The sequence below is a fragment of the Tachypleus tridentatus genome, chromosome 1 (genome assembly GCF_004210375.1).
Source record: "Tachypleus tridentatus isolate NWPU-2018 chromosome 1, ASM421037v1, whole genome shotgun sequence".
Taxonomy (NCBI): Eukaryota; Metazoa; Arthropoda; class Merostomata; order Xiphosura; family Limulidae; genus Tachypleus; species Tachypleus tridentatus.
This window is the reverse complement of record NC_134825.1, coordinates 170,437,188-170,457,630: the sequence shown is the minus strand read 5'-3', so window position 1 is coordinate 170,457,630 and position 20,443 is coordinate 170,437,188. Positions and strand designations below refer to the sequence as shown.

The window sequence follows — 20,443 nt, the reverse complement described above, 5'->3', positions numbered from 1 at the left end:
TTTAGTTACAGGTAGATTAAGAGACAAAAGAGAGAGACTAGGTTGGTCACAGGTAGATTAAAAGACAAAGAGGAGAACTAGTTTAGTTACAGGTAGATTAAGACAAAGACGAGAAAGACGAGTTTAGTCACAGGTAGATTAAGAGACAAAGAGGAGAGACTAGTTTAGTCACAGGTAGATTAAGAGACAAAGAGGAGAGACCAGGTTTAGTCACAGGTAGATTAAGAGACAAAGAGGAGGAGAGATTTAGTCACTGGTAAGATTAAGAGAGAAAGAAGAGAGACAGGTCGAGACACTAGTTTGGTCAGGTAGATTAAGGACAAGAGGAGATAGTTTAGAGGTAGACCAGAGGTGAAGGAGAACTTTTAGTCTAGTCAATTCAGGCAGATTAAGAGACAAAGAGAGAGTTAGTCTAGCTTTGGTCACAGGCAGATTAAGAGAACAAGAGAGGAGAGACCAGTTTCTAGTTACAGGTAGATTAAGAGAGACAAAGAGGAGAGACTAGTTTAGTCACAGGTAGATTAAGAGACAAAAGAGAAGAGACTAGTTTAGCCTACAGGTAGATTAAGAGACAAAGAGGAGAACAGATTTAGTCTGGTAATGGAATAGACCAAAGAAGAACTAGGGTTAGGAAACTAGATAGATTAAGAGAGGAGAGAGGAACTAGTTTGCTACAGGTAGATTAAGAGACAAAGAGGAGAGACCAGGCTAGTCACACAGGTAGATTAAGAGACTAGTTTAGGTTACAGGTAGATTAAGAGACAAAGAGGAGAACTAGGTTGGTCACAGGTAGATTAAAAGACAAAGAGGAGTTAGTCTAGTTAGGTCACAGGCAAGGTAAGACAGACAAAGTTAGGAGAGACTAGTTTAGTTACAGGCAGATTAAGACTCAAGAGAGAGAGACTAGGTTAGTCACAGGTAGATTAAGAGACAAAGAGGAGAGACTAGTTTAGTCACAGGTAAATTAGAGACAAAGAGGAGAGACTAGTTTAGTTACAGGTAGATTAAGAGACAAAGAGGAGAGACCAGGTTGCTCTAGGCAGATTAAAAGACAAAGAGGAGAGACTAGTTTGGTCACAGGTAGATTAAGAGACTAGTTTGGTTACAGGTAGATTAAAGAGACAAGAAGGAGAGACTAGGTTACTCTAGGTAGATTAAAAAAAGACAAGGAACTAGTTTAGTCAGCTGGGTAGATTAGAGACTAGTTTGGTCACAGGTAAATTAAGAGACAAGGAGGAGAACTAGTTTAGTTACAGGTAGATTAAGAGACAAAGAAGGAGAACTAGGTTGGTCACAGGTAGATTACAGAGACAAGAGGAGAGAACTAGTTTAGTCACAGGTAAGATTAAGAGACAAAGAGGAGAGACTAGTTTGCTTACAGGTGGATTAAGAGGACAAAGTTTAGGAGAACTAGGGCTGTCTGGTTACAGGTAGATTAAAAGACAAAGAGAGGAGAGACTAGTTTGGTCCTGCGGCAGATTAAGAGACCAGTTTGGTCTACAGGTAGATTAAGAGACAAAGAGAGGAGAGACTAGGTTGCTCTAGGTAGATTAAAGACAAAGAGAGAGAGACTAGTTTGGTCACAGGTAGATTAAGAGACTAGTTTGAGTCAGGTAAATTAAATAGACAAAGAGGAGAGACTAGTTTAGTTACAGGTAGATTAAGAGAAAAAGAGGAGAGACTAGGTTGATCACAGGTAAATTAAGAGACAAAGAGGAGAGACTAGTTTAGTTACAGGTAAGTAGAGACAAAGGTCAGGAGAACTAGGTTGCCTCACAGGCAGATTAAAAGACAAAGAGAGAGACTAGGTTGGTCACAGGTAGATTAAGAGACCAGTTTTGGTTACAGGTAGATTAAGAGAAAAAGAAGAGAGAGACTAGTTTGGTCAGGTAGATTAAGAGACAAAAGAAGGAGAAGACTAGATTTAGTCACAGAGTAGATTAAGAGACAAAGAGAAGACTAGTTTAGTCACAGGTAGATTAAGACAAGAAGAGGAGACCAGGTTGGTCACAGGTAGATTAAGAGACAAAAGGGAGAGACTAGATTTAGTTACAGGTAGATCAAGACAAAGAGGAGACTAGTTTGGTCACAGGTAGATTAAGAGGAGAGACTAGTTTAGTTACAGGTAGATTAAGAGACAAAGAAGAGACCTAGTTTAGTCACAGGTAGATTAAAGACAAGAGAAGCTAGTTTAGTCTGAGGTTAGTCTAGAACAAAAGGATTAAGAACTAGTTTGGTTACAGGTAGATTAAGAGACAAAGAGGAGAGACCAGTTTGGTCACAGGTAGATCAAGACAAAGAGGAGAGACTAGTAGGTTAGAAGTACAGAGAACAAGAAAGTAGGTTACAGATAACCAGTCAGTAGATAAAGACAAAAAGAGGAGAAGGGAGTTTGGTCACAGGTAGATATTAGATAAGAAAGGAGAGAATAGTTTAGTTACAGGTCAGATTAAGAGACATAGGAGTCTGATTAGATTAGGTAGATGGAAGAGACCAGGACGTTTAGTCTACAGGTAGATTAAGAGACAAAGAGGAGAGACTAGTTTAGTCACAGGTAAATTCAAGAACTAGGTTAGTCAAAAGAATGAGAGACTAGTTTGTCTGGGTAGATTAAATACAAAGAGAGGAGAGACTAGTTTGGTCACAGGTGTTAGATTAAGAGAGACAGTTTAGTTACAGGTAGATTAAGAGACAAAAGAGGAGAGACCAGGTTAGTCACAGGTAGATTAAGAGACCAGACTTAGCTAGATAGAGTCAAGAGGCAGTTTAGTCTAGAGTAGATTAGAGAAAAGAGGAGAGACTAGTTTAGTTTACAGGTAGATTAAAAGACAAAGAGGAAGACTAGGGTTAGTCTAAGGTAGATTAAGAACAAGGAATAGTTAGTCTGGTAGATTAAGAGACAAGAGGAGGAGAGACTAGTTGAGCTAGTCAAGGTAGATTAAGACTAGTTTAGTTAGGTAGGTAGAGGAAGAAAGACCAAGAGACTAGGTTAGTCTGTGGTAGATTAAAGACCAGTTTAGTTTACAGGTAGATTTAGAGACAAAGAAGAGAGACTAGTTTAGTCACAGGTAGGTTAAAAGACAAGACTTGGTTAGGAGAGACTAGTTTGGTCAGGTGGAGTAAATCCAAGAGACAAGTTCAGTCTGAGGATAGAGACTAGTTTAGTCTACAGGTAGATTAAGAGACAAAGGAGGAGAGACTAGGTTGAGTCAGCAGGTAGATTATAATTAGACAAAGAGGAGAGACAAGGTTAGTCACAGAGTAAATTATAGACAAGAGAGAGACTAGTTTAGTTACAGGGAGATTAGTAGACAAAGAGGAGAGACCAGGACTGCCTTAGTTCAGGTAGATTAAAAACATCAAAGAAGAGGAGAGACTAGCCTCTGGTCTACAGGCAGATTAAGAGACCAGTTTAGTTACAGGTGGGATTAAGAGACAAAGATCTAAGAGAGACCAGGGCTGGCTCTAGGTAGATTAAAGAGATCAAACAGAGGAGAGACCAGGCTTAGTCACAGGTAGATTAAGAGACTAGTCTTAGTCACAGGTAGAATTAAGAGATCAAAGAGGAGAGACTAGTTTGGTTACAGGTAGATTACAAGAGAAAGACAAAGAAGGAGAGACCAGGTTGGTCAAAGGTAGATTAAAAGACAAAGAAGGAAGAGACCAGTTTAGTCACAGGTAGATTAAGAGACAAAAGAGGAGAGACTAGTTTGATCACAGGTAGATTAAGAGACAAAGAGGAAGACTAGTTTAGTCACTAGATAGGTCAGATTAAGAGACAAAGAGAAGAGAGACAAGGGGCCTAGTCAGGTAGATTAGAGAGACCTAGTTTAGTTACAGGTAGATTTAGAGACAAGAAGAGGAGAACTAGGTTGGTCTACAGGTAGATTAAGAGACCAGAAACTGGTTTAGTCCAGGCAGATTAGATCAAGAGGAGGAGAGACTAGTTTAGTCACAGGTAGATTAGGAGACAAAGAGGGAAGAGTTTAGTTTACAGGTAGATTAAGACAAAGAAGAGTAAGAGACTAGTTTAGTCACAGGTGGAATAGACAAAGAGAGAGAGACCAGTTTAGTTACAGGTAGATTAAGAGACAAGACGAGAGACCAGGTTAGTCACAGGTAGATTAGAGACCTAGTTTGTGGTCACAGGTAGATCAGACACAATGTTATGGAGAGACTAGGTTGGTCACAAGGTAGATTAAGAGACTAGTTTAGTTTGCTAGGTAGGTAGGATTAAGAGACACAAGAGGAGAGACTAGGTTAGTCACCTAGGTAGACCAGTTAAGACAAAGAGGAGAGACTAGTTTAGTCACAGGCAGATTAAGAGACAAAGAAGGAGAGAGTTTAGTCTACAGGTGGATTAGAGACAAAGAGGAGAACTAGTTTAGTCAGGTAGATTAAGAGACAAAGGAGAGACTAGTTTGGTCACAGGTAGATTAAGAGACAAAGAGGAGAGACTAGTTTAGTCCACAGGTAGATTAAGAGACAAAGAGGAGAGACTAGTTTGGTCACAGGTGAGATTAAGAGACAAGAGAACTAGTTTGGTTACAGGTAGATTAAGACAGTTTAGTTAGAGGTGAGACTAGTTTGGTCACAGGTGGATTAAAGAATAGTTTAGTTCTAGAGAGGAACAAGAGCTAGAAGGTTAGTCTAGGTAGGTCAAAACAGAGGAGAGACCAGTTTGAGTCACAGGCAGATTAAGAACAAAGAAGGAGAAGACTAGTTTAGTCACAGGTAGATTAAGAGACAAAGAGAAGAGACTAGTCTTAGTCACAGGTGGATTAAGAGACAAAGAGAGAGACTAGTTTAGTCACAGGTAGATTAAGAGACAAAAGAAGGATCAAAGAGACTAGTTTTAGTGCCAGGTAGATTAAGACAAAAGAAGAGAGACTAGTTTAGTCACAGGTAGATTAAGAGACAAAGAGGGAGAACTAGTTTAGTCACAGGTAGATTAAGAGACAAAGAGGAGAGACTAGTTTAGGTAGATAGGTAGATTAAAGAGAGGCAAATTTTTACAAGAGGAGAGACTAGTTTAGTCACAGGTAGATTAAGAGACAAAGAGGAGAGACCAGTTTGGTCACAGGTAGATTAAGAGACAAAAGAGGAGAGATTAAGACTAGTTTAGTCACAGGTAGATTAAGAATAAAAAGAGGAGAGACCAGGTTAGGTCAGGTAGATTAAGGTCAAGTTTGGTAGACAGGTGAGACAAACAGAGGAGAGACTAGTTTAGTCACAGGCTAGATTAAGAGACAAAAAGGAGAGAGAGACTAGTTTGGTCACTAGGTAGATAACTAGAGTTAGTCCAGGTAGTTAGAGACAAAGAGAGAGACTAGTTTAGTTACCAAGTGGCAGATTAAGACTACAAAAGGAGAGAGACCAGGTTAGTCCTGGTAGATAGAGACAAAGAGACCAGTTTGGGTTAGTCACAGGTAGATTAAGAGACAAAAGCTAGTATAGTCCGTGGCTGGAATTATCAGCAGATCAAGAGACCAGTTGGGTTACTAGCAGGCAGATTAAGAGGACAAAAAGAGAGAGACCAGGCTGGTCACAGGTAGATCAAAAAAGACAAAAGAGGAGAGTCTAGTTTGGTCACAGGTAAACCAAGAGCACGCAAAGAGAGAGACTAGCTTGGTCAACAAGGTAGAAGAACATCAAAGAGGAGAGACCAGGGCTGGTCACAGGCAGATTAAAGACAAAAGAGGAGAGACCAGTTTGGTCACAGGCAAAATTAAGATATCAAAAGAGGAGAGACCAGTTTGGTTACAAGGCAGAATTAAGAGACAAAAGAAGGAGAGACCAGGCTGGTCAACAGGTGATTACATAACATAGGAGAGACCAGCTTAGTACAGGCAAATTGCACGTCAGTTAGACATAGAAATGAGAGACCAGCTCTTGGTTAGTCAGGCAGATTAAGAGGACAAAGAGAGACCAGGTTGGTCACAGGCAGATTAAAATAAAAAGTCAGAACAAGAGGAGAGACTAGCTTGGTCACAGGTAAGACAAAAGAGAGGACAGCTCTGTCACAAGGTAGATTACAAAGAGACAAAGAGGAGAGACCAGGCTGCCCACAGGCAGATTAAAGAAGACAAAGAGGAGAGACCAGTTTGGTCCTGGAGTCAAGGGAGACTAAGAGACCAGTTTGGTCAAGACAAGGTAAAATTAAGAGACAAAGAGAGGAGTATAGTCCAGCTTTTGAATAAAGGCAGATTAAGAGTCATCAAAAGATGAGTCGAGATTAGTAGGTTGGCCACAGGCAGATTAAGAGACAAAAGAGGAGAGACATCCAGTTACCTCACAGGCAAATTAAAGCCAGAGACAAAAGAAGAGAGAGACCAGCTCTGGCAATGGGTGACTAGTTTAGATTAGGTAGATCAAAAAGAGGGAAGAGACCAGTTGCCCGCAGGTAGATTAAAAGACAAAAGAGGAGAGAATCCAGCTTTGGCCAAGCAGATTAAGAGACCAGCCTGTCACAGGTAGATTAAGAGACAAAAGAGTGAGAGACCAGGGTTGGTCACAGGTAGACAAAAGACAAAAGAGGAGAGACCAGTTTCATTACAGGTAAAATTAAGAACAAAAGAGAGAGACCAGTTCTGGTTACAGGCAGATTAAGAGATTAAAAGAGGAGAGACCTAGGCTGGTCAAAGGTGATCAAAGACAAAAGAGGAGAGACCAGCCTTAACCGCCAGGATTAGCATAGTTCACAGATTATAGGTTTAGAGACCAGTAGCTGACTCAGCAAGGAGACAAAAAGTTTAGTTACAGGGTGGGTCTAAAGAGAGGAGACCAGCTCTGGTTAGTCTACAGGCAGATTAAGAGACAAAGAAGAGAACGTAGTTGAACCTGGTCAAGATTAGATCAAGAAGAGACAGTTAGTCCTGGCTACAGGTAAGACAGGAGAGACAAAAGAGGAGAGACCAGGCTGGAGTAGGACAGGCAGATTAAGAGACCAGTTTGGTTAGTCACAGGTAGATAAGAACAAAAAGAGGAGAGACCAGGCTTGGTCACAGTGTAAGATTAAAAAGCCCAGAGTGGAAAGAGGAGGAGACAAGTTTGGTCACAGGTAGATTAAGACAAAGAGGGAGAGACCAGTTTGGTCAGCAGGTAGATTAAGAGACAAACAGAGAGAGAGACCAGGCTGGTCACAAGGCAGATTAAGAGACCAGTTTGCTGTCTGGTAGATTAAGAGATCGCAAAGAGGAGAGACTAGTTGCAGCCAAGGTAGATTCAACAAGAGACCAGTTTGGTCAGGCAGATTAGAGACATATAGAGAGAACAGGGTTTGGTCAACACAGGTACAAGAGAAAGGATTTAAAAGAGGATTAGACCAAGCCTGGTCACAGGTAAGGTATTAAGAGCACAAAAGAGGAGAGACAAGGCCAGTCACAGGTTGATAACATATCAAAAAGAGGAGAGACGAGATTGGGTCTCATGCAGGTTAACATAAGAGACAAAAGAGAGAGACCAGTTTGGCTCACAGGTAGATAAGAGACAAAAGAGAGAGAGACCAGGCTGCCTCACAAGTATTACAAGACAAAGTGCCAGAGACCAGTTTGGTCAAAGGCAGATTAAAAGACAAAAAAAGGAGAGAGACCAGTTTGGTCTACAGGTAGATTAAGAGACAAAGAGGAGAGAGACCTAGTTTGACCATTGGTAAAAAGACAGGGTGGTATATCGAGAGGAGAGACCAGTTTGCTACAGGTAGATTAAGAGACAAAGAAGAGAGACCAGGCTTGGTCGCTACAGGTAGATTAAGAGACCAGTTTGGTTACAGGCAGATTTTAGAGACAAAGATAGGAGATGACCAGGCTGGTCACCGAGGTCAAGATTAAGAGACCAGTTTGGCACTGCGCAGACAAGGTGACATAATGTCACAGAGACCAGGTATGGTCAACAGGCAGACTGCAAAACAAAAGAGTAGAAGTACAAGTTTGGTCACAGGTAAAATTAAGAGACAAAAGAGAGAGACCAGCCTGGCTACAGGCAGATTAAGAGATCAAAAGAAGAGCTAGAGACCAGGGCAATGGGTCACAAGGTAGTATTAAGAGACCAGCCTGGCCGCCTTGCGGCAGATTGCCATAAAGAGTTAGTACCAGGCTATCGGTCACCACAGGCAGATCAAAAGACAACAAAAGAGGAGGAGACCAGTTGGTCAAAAGGCAGATTAAGAGACAAAAGAGTGAGAGACAGGTTGGCTACGGCAGATTACGCAAGATCAAAGAGGAGAGACGAGCACTTGGTCAGCTGGTAAATTAAGAGACAAAGAGAGAGACCAGTTTGGTTTCATGGCAGATTAAGAGACAAAACGTTAGGAGAGACCAGGTAGCCTGCTCACAGGTAGATTAAGGAGCATCAAAAAAGAGGAGAGACCAGGTTGGTCACAGGCAGATTAAGAGACCAGTTTGGTTCCAGGTGTACATTGCATACACGTTCAAAAGAAGAGACCAGTTTGGCACAGGCAGATTCTACAGACAAAAGAGGAGAGACCAGGTCATCGCCACAGGCAGATTAAGAGACCTCAGTTTGGCTACAGGCAGATTTAGAGACAAAAGAGGAGAGACCAGGCTGGTCACACAGGCAGACTTAAGCAAGACCAGTTCCAGTTAAGGCCAGCCGCGAGACAAGGTAAGAGAGAGACCAGGCTACTGGTCACAGGCAGACGCCAAAAGACTAAAAGAGGAGAGACAAGGCTCGGCCACAGGCAAATTAAGAAGTATCAAAAGAGGAGAGACGTAGCCTAGTCGTACAGGCAGATTACACGTTAGAGACCAGATTCAGCAGGCTGACCCAGCTAAGACCAGCTCTGGCCGGCAGGCAAGATCGGCTACACGTTACAGAGAACGGAGGCTGCCTCGCCAGGCAGATTAAAAAAAGACAAAAGAGGAGAGACAACCAGCACAGGCTGATCAAGAGACAAAAGAGAGAGCATCGCTTTTATGAAGTCACAGGTAAGAGATCATCGACAAGAGACTACAAAGAGGAGAGACCAGCTTGGTGCCCACAAAGCAACCAAGGCCACAAAAGGAAGAGAGAGACCAGTTTGGTCAATGGCAAGTGCAGATTCAAGAGACAAAGAGGAGAGACCAGGTCTTGGTCCACAGGCAGATCAAGACAAAGTTATGGTAGAGACCAGGCCTAACGTCAAAAGGTAGACAGTAACAGAGAGCCTTGGTTTACAGGTAGATTAAGATGACAAAAAAAGAGTGAGAGACCAGTTTGGTTACACAGGCAGATTAAGGACGAATCAAAAAGACCATTGAAGCTGCTGGCCCCAACAGGCAGACAAGTTAAGGCAGGTGAGAGACCAGCCTGGCTCACAGGCAGATTAAGACAAGTGGAGAGACTAGTTTGGTCACAGGTAGCCTACATATCAAAGGCAGAGACCAGTTTGGTCACAGGCAGACCAGACAAAAAGAGACTCAGCAGATCACAGGTAGATTAAGAGACAAAGAGGAGAGACCAGTTTGGTCACAGGCAGATTAAGAGACAAAAGAGGAGAGACCAGCTCTTGGTCACAGGCAGATTAAGAGACAAAAGAGAGAGAGACCAGTTTGGTCACAGGTGGAGATTGGCTAGAGTATAAAAGAGGAGAGATTCAGCTCTGGTCACAGGCAGATTTCAAGATCAAAAGAGAGAGACCAGTTTGGTCGGCCAGGCAGATTAAGAGCATCGTTAGGAGAGACCTAGCTCGGTCACAGGCAGATTAAGAATGTTAGAGGAGAGACCAGCTCTGGTCACAGGCAGATCACATATCAAAGAGGAGAGACCAGCTCTGGTCACAGGCAGATTAAGAGACAAAAAGAGAGAGACCAGTTTGGTCACAGGCAAGAGATCAAAAGATGTTATATAGACCAGCCTGGTCACAAGGCAGATTAAGATATCAAAAGAGGAGAGACCAGCTTACCGGTCACAGGCAGATTAACAGAATGCAATAGAGGAGAGACCAGTTTGGCCAACGCAAGGCAGATTACATAGCATCAAAAGAGGAGAGACCAGTTTGGTCACAGGCAGATTAAGAGATAAGATGAGAGAGACCAATTCTGGTCACAGGGCAGATTACATTGACAAAAGAGAGAGACCTCAGTTTGGCTCAACAGGCAGATTAAGAGACAAAAGAGGAGAGACCAGCTTTGGTGGCCTCCCTGGCAGGTAGATTAAGAGACTAAAGAGGAGAGACCAGTTTGGTCAAGCAGACAAGAGACAAAAAGAGAGACCAGTTTGGTCACAGGTAGATTGCACATAAAAGAGGAGAGACCAGTTTGGTCACAACAGGCAGATTAAGAGACAAAAGAGGAGAGACCAGCTTCTCGTCACAGGTCAGATTGCAAGATCAAAGAGAGAGAGACCAGCTTATCCGCCACAGGTAGATATCAGATTAACAGAAAGTTAGGAGAGACCAGTCAATCACAGGCAGATTAACAGACAAAGAGGAGAGACCAGTTTGGTCTGCAGGTATTAAGAGACAAAAAGAGTAGAGACCAGTTTGCCACAGGCAGATTAAGAGACAAAGAGGAGAGACCAGTTTGGCCCACAGGCAGATTAAGAGACAAAATAGTGAGAGACCAATTTGGTCATAGGCAAATTAAGAGACAAAAGAGGAGAGACCAGTGAAGTCAGGGTAGGCATGCAGACAAAGAGAGAGAGACCAGTTTGGTCACAGGTAGATTAACAGACAAAAGAGAGAGACCAGCCTTGGTCACAGGTAGATTAAGATCAAAAGAGGAGAGACCAGTTTCATCACAGGCAGATTACAGACAAAGAGGAGAGACCAGCTTTGGTCACAGGCAGATCAAGCTAGACAAAGAGAGAGACCAGCATGGTCGAGGCAGATTAAGAGACAAAAAAGAGGAGAGACCAGTCTGGCTCGCAAGTATTAGATATCACAAAAAGAGCATATAGACCAGCTCTGGTCACAGGCAGACTATCGTTATATAGACCAAAGAGAGAGACCAGGCTTGGTCACACGCAGATTGACAAGATATCGGGAGAGACCAGGCTTGGTCGCAAGGCAGATTAAGAGATCTAAGAGAGAGACCAGTTTGGTCACAAGGCAGATTAAGAGACGAAAGAGGAGAGACCAGTTTGGCCAAGGCAGATTAAGAGACAAAGAGGTAGAGACCAGCTTTGGTCATAGGCAGATTAAGAGATCAAACAGGAGAGACCAGCTCTTGGTCACAGGTAGATTAAGCAGACAAAAGAGAGAGAGACCAGTTTGGTCACAGGTAGATTAAGAGACAAAGAGAGAGACCAGTTTGGTCACAGGCAGATTAAGAGACAAAAAGAGGAGAGACTAGTTTGGTCACAGGCAGATTAAGAGACAAAAGAGGAGAGACTAGTTTTGTCACAGGTGCAGATTAAGAGACAAAGAGAGAGACCAATTTGGTCATAGGTAAATTAAGAGACAAAAGAGGAGAGACTAGCTTGGTCACAGGTAGATTAAGAGACAAAAGAGAGAGACTAGTTTCTGGTCACAGGTAGATTAAGAGACAAAGAGGAGAGACCAGTTTCATCACAAGGCAGATTAAGAGACAAAAGAGAGAGACCAATTTGGTCACAGGCAAAATGGCCATATCAAAAAGAGGAGACCAGTTTGGTCACAGGTAGATTAACAGACAAAAGAGGAGAGACCAGTCATCGGCCCAGTGCAGATTAACAGACAAAAGAGAGAGACCAATTTGGTCACAGGTAAATTAAGAGACAAAGAGAGAGACTAGTTTGGTCACAGGTAGATTAACAGACAAAAGAGGAGAGACCAGTTTGGTCACAGGCAGATTAAGAGACAAAAGAGGAGAGACCAGTCATGGCACAGGCAGATTAAGAGACAAAAGAGGAGAGACCAGTTTGGTCACAGGCAGATTCAAGAGACAAAAGAGGAGAGACCAGTTTGGTCACAGGCAGATTACATATCAAAAGAGGAGAGACCAGCTTTGGTCACAGGCAGATTACATAAAAAAGAGGAGAGACCAGTTTGGTCAGAGGCAGATTAAGAGACAAAAAGAGAGAGACCAGTTTGGTCGCAGCAGATTAACATAGACAAAGAGGAGAGACCAGCTCTGGTCGCAGGCAGATTAAGATACAAAAGAGGAGAGACTAGCCTTGGTCACAGGCAGACAAGAGACAAAGAGAGAGAGACCAGGTTGGTCGCAGGCAGATTAAGAGACGAAGAGGAGAGACCAGTTTGGTCGCAGGCAGATTAAGAGACGAAGAGGAGAGACCAGTTTGGTCGCAGGTAGATTAAGAGACAAAGAGGAGAGACTAGTTTGGTCATAGGCAGACAAGAGACAAACAGTGAGAGACCAGTTTGGTCACAGGCAGATTAAGAGACAAAGAGAGAGACCAGTTTGGTCACAGGCAGATTAAGATATCAAAGATGAGAGACCAGTTTGGTCACAGGTAGATTAAGAGACAAAGAGGAGAGACCAGTTTCGTCACAGGTAGATTAAGAGACAAAGAGGAGAGACCAGTTTCGTCACAGGCAGATTAAGAGACAAAAGAGGAGAGACCAATTTGGTCATAGGCAAATTAAGAGACAAAAGAGGAGAGACCAGTTTGGTCACAGGTAGATTAAGAGACAAAAGAGGAGAGACCAGTTTGGTCACAGGTAGATTAAGAGACAAAGAGGAGAGACCAGTTTGGTCACAGGTAGATTAAGAGACAAAGAGGAGAGACCAGTTTCACCACAGGTAGATTAAGAGACAAAGAGGAGAGACCAGTTTCGTCACAGGCAGATTAAGAGACAAAAGAGGAGAGACCAATTTGGTCAGCAGGTAAACATTAAGCAGACAAAAGAGGAGAGACTAGTTTGGTTACAGGTAGATTAATAGACAAAAGAGAGAGAGACTAGTTTGGTCACAGGTAGATTAACAGACAAAAGAGGAGAGACTAATTTGGTCATAGGTAAATTAAGAGACAAAGAGGAGAGACTAGTTTGGTCACAGGTAGATTAAGAGACAAAGAGGAGAGACTTGTTTGGTCACAGGTAGATTAAGAGACAAAGAGGAGAGACTAGTTTGGTCACAGGTAGATTAAGAGACAAAGAGGAGAGACTAGTTTGGTCACAGGTAGATTAAGAGACAAAGAGGATAGATGCGGGATTTAGATAGAATTAAACTCCTCTGTTAATAATGTGTTGAAAGTAGTAAATTTAGTAGGAATTTGGTAAAATATATTAAATAAATATTGAGGTTGATTGTTATAATAAACTTCAGGTTTACAGGCTGGTTTAATACTGTAATACACGAAGAGTGGCTCATAAATATTATAATTCAATATTTGCGTTAAAACCAGTGGTTAGTTATAAATTTATAGGCATATTTAATTAATAAATTATTTAATACAAAAACCTAGTTGACAGCCTGAGAAACATTATGGTAGTTTAAGACCAGTGGTAAGATGTAATACTAGTAAAAATATGTGTAACCTAAAAGATTGGCTGAAAAAAAACTACAGTAAACCTAAGAGATTATCTTAGAAAGATTAGATTAGCAATGGATTAAGGAAAGCTGTAAGATATAATACTATTAAAGATAAGTATAACAAACTGGGTGAATGTGAAGGGACTATGGAAAGTACAAATGAACGAAGAGAATAAACATTCTATATAAATATAACAGTACTGTCTGTTGTATGTCCATGTAACTACTTATCTACATAAATATAACACTACTTTCTGTTGTGTGTCCATGTAACTAATTATCTATATAAATATAACAGTACTGTCTGTTGTATGTCCATGTAACTACTTATCTATATAAATATAACAGTACTGTCTGTTGTATGTCCATGTAACTACTTATCTATATAAATATAATAGTACTGTCTGTTGTATGTCCATGTAACTACTTATCTATATAAATATAACACTACTGTCTGTTGTGTGTCCATGTAACTAATTATCTATATAAATATAACACTACTGTCTGTTGTGAGTCCATGCAACTACTTGTCTGTATAAATATAACACCACTGTCTGTTGTGTGTCCATGTAACTACTTATCTATATAAATATAATAGTACTGTCTGTTGTATGTCCATGTAACTACTTATTTATATAAATATAATAGTACTGTCTGTTGTATGTCCATGTAACTACTTGTCTGTATAAATATCATCGTACTGTCTGTTGTATGTCCATGTAACTACTTAACTATATAAATATAACAGTATTGTCTATTGTGTGTCCATGCAACTACTTATCTATATAAATATAACACTACTGTCTGTTGTATGTCCATGTAACTATTTATCTATATAAATATAATAGTACTGTCTGTTGTATGTCCATGTAACTACTTATTTATATAAATATAACAGTATTGTCTATTGTGTGTCCATGCAACTACTTATCTATATAAATATAACACTACTGTCTGTTGTATGTCCATGTAACTATTTATCTATATAAATATAATCGTACTGTCTGTTGTATGTCCATGTAACTACTTATTTATATAAATATAATAGTACTGTCTGTTGTATGTCCATGTAACTACTTATCTATATAAATATAACACTACTGTCTGTTGTGTGTCCATGCAACTACTTGTCTGTATAAATATAACACCACTGTCTGTTGTGTGTCCATGTAACTACTTATCTATATAAATATAATAGTACTGTCTGTTGTATGTCCATGTAACTACTTATCTATATAAATATAACAGTACTGTCTGTTGTATGTCCATGTAACTACTTGTCTGTATAAATATCATCGTACTGTCTGTTGTATGTCCATGCAACTACTTATCTATATAAATATAACAGTACTGTCTGTTGTGTGTCCATGTAACTACTTATCTATATAAATATAACACTACTGCTCTTGTGTGTCCATGCAACTACTTATCTATATAAATATAACAGTATTGTCTGTTGTTTGTCCATGTTACTACTTATATATATAAATATAACACTGCTGTCTATTGTGTGTCCATGCAACTACTTATCTATATAAATATAATAGTACTGTCTGTTGTGTGTCCATGTAACTACTTATCTATATAAATATAACAGTACTGTCTGTTGTGTGTCCGTGCAACTACTTATCTATATAAATATAACAATACTGTCTGTTGTGTGTCCATGTAACTACTTATCTATATAAATATAACACTACTGTCTGTTGTATGTCCATGTAACTACTTATCTATATAAATATAATAGTACTGTCTGTTGTATGTCCATGTAACTACTTATCTATATGAATATAACACTACTGTATGTTGTGTGTCCATGTAACTACTTATATATATAAATATAACACTACTGTCTGCTGTGTGTCCATGTAACTACTTATCTATATAAATATAACAGTACTATTTGTTGTGTGTCCATATAACTACTTATATATATAAATATAACACTACTGTCTATTGTGTGTCCATGCAACTACTTATCTATATAAATATAATAGTACTGTCTGTTGTATGTCCATGTAACTACTTATCTATATGAATATAACACTACTGTCTGTTGTGTGTCCATGTAACTACTTATATATATAAATATAACACTACTGTCTGCTGTGTGTCCATGTAACTACTTATCTATATGAATATAACACTACTGTCTGTTGTGTGTCCATGTAACTACTTATATATATAAATATAACACTACTGTGTGCTGCGTGTCCATGTAACTACTTATCTATATTAATATAACAGTACTATTTGTTGTGTGTCCATGTAACTACTTATATATATAAATATAACACTACTGTCTATTGTGTGTCCATGCAACTACTTATCTATATAAATATAATAGTACTGTCTGTTGTACGTCCATGTAACTACTTCGCAGAGTGTAGATGGATCTTCATTAACATTGGTATAAAGATTTGTTGGGTCTATGCGGACATCCACGCATGTTTATGGTTTCACATTCTGTGTTTTGCAGTTTTATGGACGTTTTTGAGTTGTTGGTTTTTTTTACAACTATAAAAAAGGAAGGAATTTTTCATTAAACTCGCCCAGGAGACGGGTTCTCCAGCTGGTGTTAAAACAAGACGATAAATTATTTTTAAAAGCAAGTAAATCCAGGTAGTGAAATCTTAACGTTATAGGCTCTAGTTTGTTTGTTTTTTCTCAGTTAAGATATAGTATTTTTCTAATTTACTTTGGATTTCTGTAGTAAATATGTTTTTGTTCACAATTTCTTATTAGAGCACTCAATGTCGAATCTATGTCTAATTTATTTTTTCTCTGATTGGTGAATAACATTGTGAGAAAAACGAACTTAATATTCAATTTTGCATATAAATTGTACATGTTGTGAATAAAACTGATCTTGTAGAGGGAGTGTTAATGGCATCGTTTTGGATATTCCAGTAGGGTTCTTTTCCCGCCTGGTGGCGAGACTTGGAGGTTGGTCATGTAGACAGGAGTGGACTAGGTTACCTCAGTTATCTGCTGATCAGTGTCGAATAGCTGTACATCCGGGACATGATTTACTGATTGAGAAAGCTCTGTTTGCTCACGCCCAAATTGTAGTAAGTTAGGTTACTATAAAAATCACTCAAGTGTTAAGTTAATTCTATTTTCATTTGTTGTGGCTTGGAATATGATCCTCGTATGTCGTGCAAACCTCAAAGTCTGTTTTACTGAATAAAGGAAATCTGACGTTTCTTCTAATTTTTTGTTCGGAAAGACAGGAATTGAATTTCATTGTTCAAATGTGGATTTTTTTTTCTGTTTGGAAAGAAGAACTTTAATCATTTATCGTAATTTATTTTATCATTGTAGATAGATAGAATAATGATAGATAGGTTCAAGGTAACAAGGTTTACAAAGTTTAGTGAACCTACTGTCATATGACTACAGTTAAGAACATATCGTAGATCTTAGATTACACTGAAGGAGTATTTCAAAACGAAACGTTGAACGTTAGGACATTAGTTATGTGCATGCTGTGCCGTTACTGTTGTGTGGAATGTGACCTGTTTCATTGACGTGAACAGATTACTTCATGAATACTCCAAAAACAGTTTCATTAGCGTCGCGATGCTTCGGCAAACCGAACCTGTGTGTAGTTATATAAACGCTGGACCTAGCATAAGAATGATTCCGTAAACGGTGTACTTATGAATTAGAAACATCTGTGCGATTCTTAATTATGAACGTCAAACACGCTGCTTAAAAATATGTCATGTACATAAATTAGAAACATCTGTGCAATTCTTAATTACGAGAGTCAAACACACTGTTTAAAAATATCTTATGCACATAAATTGGAAACATAATGAAAGTCCACGAACAGATTCAAAATCTAACATAACGACGTTTCGGTGAACCGAGCTTGAATAAAGCTAGTTATCAACAGCGAATCTAGAATTAAGTTATCGTAATGACATATTAATATTTAAATTACACAGTTATCTAATTCTTCTGTATTTATTTGTAGGTTACTGTAACTAGAGTTTTCAAACCTGACCATTCAGACTGGAGTGGAAAACCACCCTCAGTGCAAGTCTGTGAGAAAGTAAGTTAATTTAACTTAACTTCTACAGGTCCACAGTTCGTGTCCGAAGTATAACAGCTGACCCAGCTTCACACCCACTTGACCCACCTCACACAGACGTGTCAGTTGTGTCTCAGCGCTCCTACTGGTCACACGTGTGTCTGCTGTAAGCTGGTATTTTTTATTGCTTTTTATTTTGTGACTTTGTGTTTAATTTCACTGTGAAAAAGTAAGAAAAAAGAGCTGCAGAGACCCCTATAGGTAACAGTGAGAAAGAAAAGGAAACATTTGACGTCATCAATAACACAGAAAGTGGAGTTATTGCAGAAGTTTGATCGTGGCGTGTGTGTATGCGGCGTCTCACTGAAGAATATGGTGTCGGAAGTACCATTGTGTATGATTTAAAAAACATTTGTTCTTAAATCCGAAAAATTGTGGGCCTGTACCTTAATTCACAATATAATAAAATATGCGTATTTCGTTTTTATTTTTTGGCTATTTGATTCAGTTCTGACTTATAACAAAAAAAAAATCAATTGATCTGGGATAGGGCGCCATCTATAGGTGAATAATTACATGACGATGAATAATGATTATATACATGTGAACTGATTCACGTAAAGTTAAACTACAAAATAAACGTTTATATTGTACGTAATTTTAAAATCTCAACTGTACGTATACTGACTCTAAAGTACGAAGTTTGATGTAAAAACAATTGAAATGGAGAATACTTCTCTTTCTCAGAAGTTAGTTAAGAAAACCATTTAAAATTTTATTTTTTTACACCCACCTGAGTGGTTTACTTAATAATCATCCTGTACTTGAATTCTAACACTGTTGGATGCTTGAAAGAGTTAAATACATCGATAAATTAATTTGTTTTGTTTAAACAACATTTCATGTACTGTGCTTACTCTACAGATCGAATTTTAGTATTATATGCTTCCTTAAGCTTGCTACCAAGTTATAATTTCGTATATAAAAACTATTGTTTAAATCACATACATAGTGTGTATACAGACACTCCTATTGTACCTTATTAATGTGTTTGTTTGTTTTGAATTTTCGCGCAAAGCCACACGAGAGCTCTCAACTCTAACCATCTCTAATTTAACAGTTCGAGACTAGAGAGAGGCAGCAAGTTATCGTCATCCACCGCCAACTCTTAGTGGGATGGACCGTCACATTATAACGCCCCACAGCTGAAAGGGCGATCATATTTGGTGTGACGGGATTTGAACTCGCGCCCCTCAGATTAGGAGTCAAGTGCCTTAACCACCTGACAAACCCAGACCTTTATTAATATACTCTTCAAAAAAAGAAACGCAAAAGGGATATTTTTGTTATTTTAAAGAGAAATATATGTAATAACGTTACAAGCTCAGAGTATGTGATGTTACACGTGTTAAGGCACTGATTGTCAGACCAAAATGACAATAAAAGTTGTGCACTTTGAAAACGGAAGAAAACATCGGATTTTTCGCCAAAATGCATGCGTGTCCAATAAATTTGTTTGAGAAATCTGTATGTTCTGCAAGTGCAACATGTGCAAAATCCCTATAAAAGTGACGGGTTCTCGGTTTCCGTAGCTCAGTGTTAAGCCACCGACACACAATACAGTTACACCAAGACTGACTGAAGCACAACGCAACAACGCCATTGGTCGCTTGGAAGCAGGCGAATCTCGATCAGATGTTGCCAGAGCTGTGAATGTCCACCCAAGCACCATCACAAGGCTATGGAATTGTCACCAACAACATGGATCAACTTGTGACCGTCCACGATGTGGCAAACCTTGCGTGACCACGCTCGGACAAGATCGCTACATCCGGTTACGTCACCTTCGGGATAGGACCACCACTGTGACGTCTACTGCCTCAACCATACCAGGGCTACGTAGGATTTTCGATCAGACCGTACGCAACCGTCGACGAGATTCTTAGGCCCCATGTGCAACCCATCATGGTGAACGTCAACGACGTTTTTCAACATGACAATGCCCGTCCTCACACAGCCCGACTCACCACTGTCTTCTTGAGACACCACAACATCAACGTTCTTCCCTGGCCCTCCAGATCACCAGATTTAAACCCCATCGAACATCTTTGGAACGAGTTGGACCGACGTCTGCGACGGCGACAACCTCAACCGCAGACTCTACCTCAGCTTGCAGCAGCTTTGCAGGCTGAGTGGACAGCCATTCCACAGGATGTGATTCGTCATCTCATCGCTTCCATGGGCAGGAGATGCCAAGAAGTTATTGATGCTCACGCGGGGCATACTCGTTATTGACGTTGAGTGACGTTAAACTTCACCTAGTGATCGTGGACTTCGCCTTTGCAGACTTTAGATGTTCAGCAGTGAATGTGCAAAGTTTCACACATGTCATACTGAACTATCCGGAATAAACTTGTAAACAATATGTCTCAAATTTTGCCTTTTGCGTTTTTTTTTTTTTGAATAGTATATGTCTGCAGTGCGTTTCATAAATAAAATCCAATGTTTCTTTTCATTCCGAAGCAAACATGTCAAGTATACGAAATAAGAAAGAAATCTAAATTAGAAAAAATCTTTTCTTGTTTTATTTTGCCTTTTATCTTAACAACATTTCACAAATAGTGGAAACCAAATTCGTAATATTATTTCCATTTTGATACTGTTAAAATGGTTAACATTAACAGGTTTTATTAAATCTTTGGTGAATGGTTAATCTCTCCCATTTTCTACCATTAAACGAACATAATTTGTTGTTTTCTATTGATTATTTAATTTATTTTAAATATTTCTGTTCATAACCCTCTACAGCGGCTCAGTCGTAAAGATTGTAACGCTGAAGCCATCGTGGTCCTTTGCATTAATAACGAACAAACAAAGTTTTCTTTGCGTATATCTGTTCGTTCAAACGTCATTGTTAAGTCACTTGTTGATTATGTATAACTCTTAACTGTTAATTATTTCACTACCTGAAATTATTATTAACTCATAGAAT

The 20,443-nt window shown here is 39.5% G+C and overlaps 1 protein-coding gene across 1 annotated transcript in view; it reads left to right on the top strand.

Moving 5' to 3' along the window:
* Positions 1-20,443, top strand: part of LOC143233601 (uncharacterized) — a 42,549-nt gene that overhangs the window by 9,193 nt on the left and 12,913 nt on the right. The window contains exons 3-4 of the mRNA XM_076469983.1: positions 16,323-16,483; positions 17,395-17,472. Of these exons, the coding sequence (XP_076326098.1) occupies positions 16,323-16,483; positions 17,395-17,472 (239 nt within the window). The remainder of the gene's footprint in view (positions 1-16,322; positions 16,484-17,394; positions 17,473-20,443) is intronic.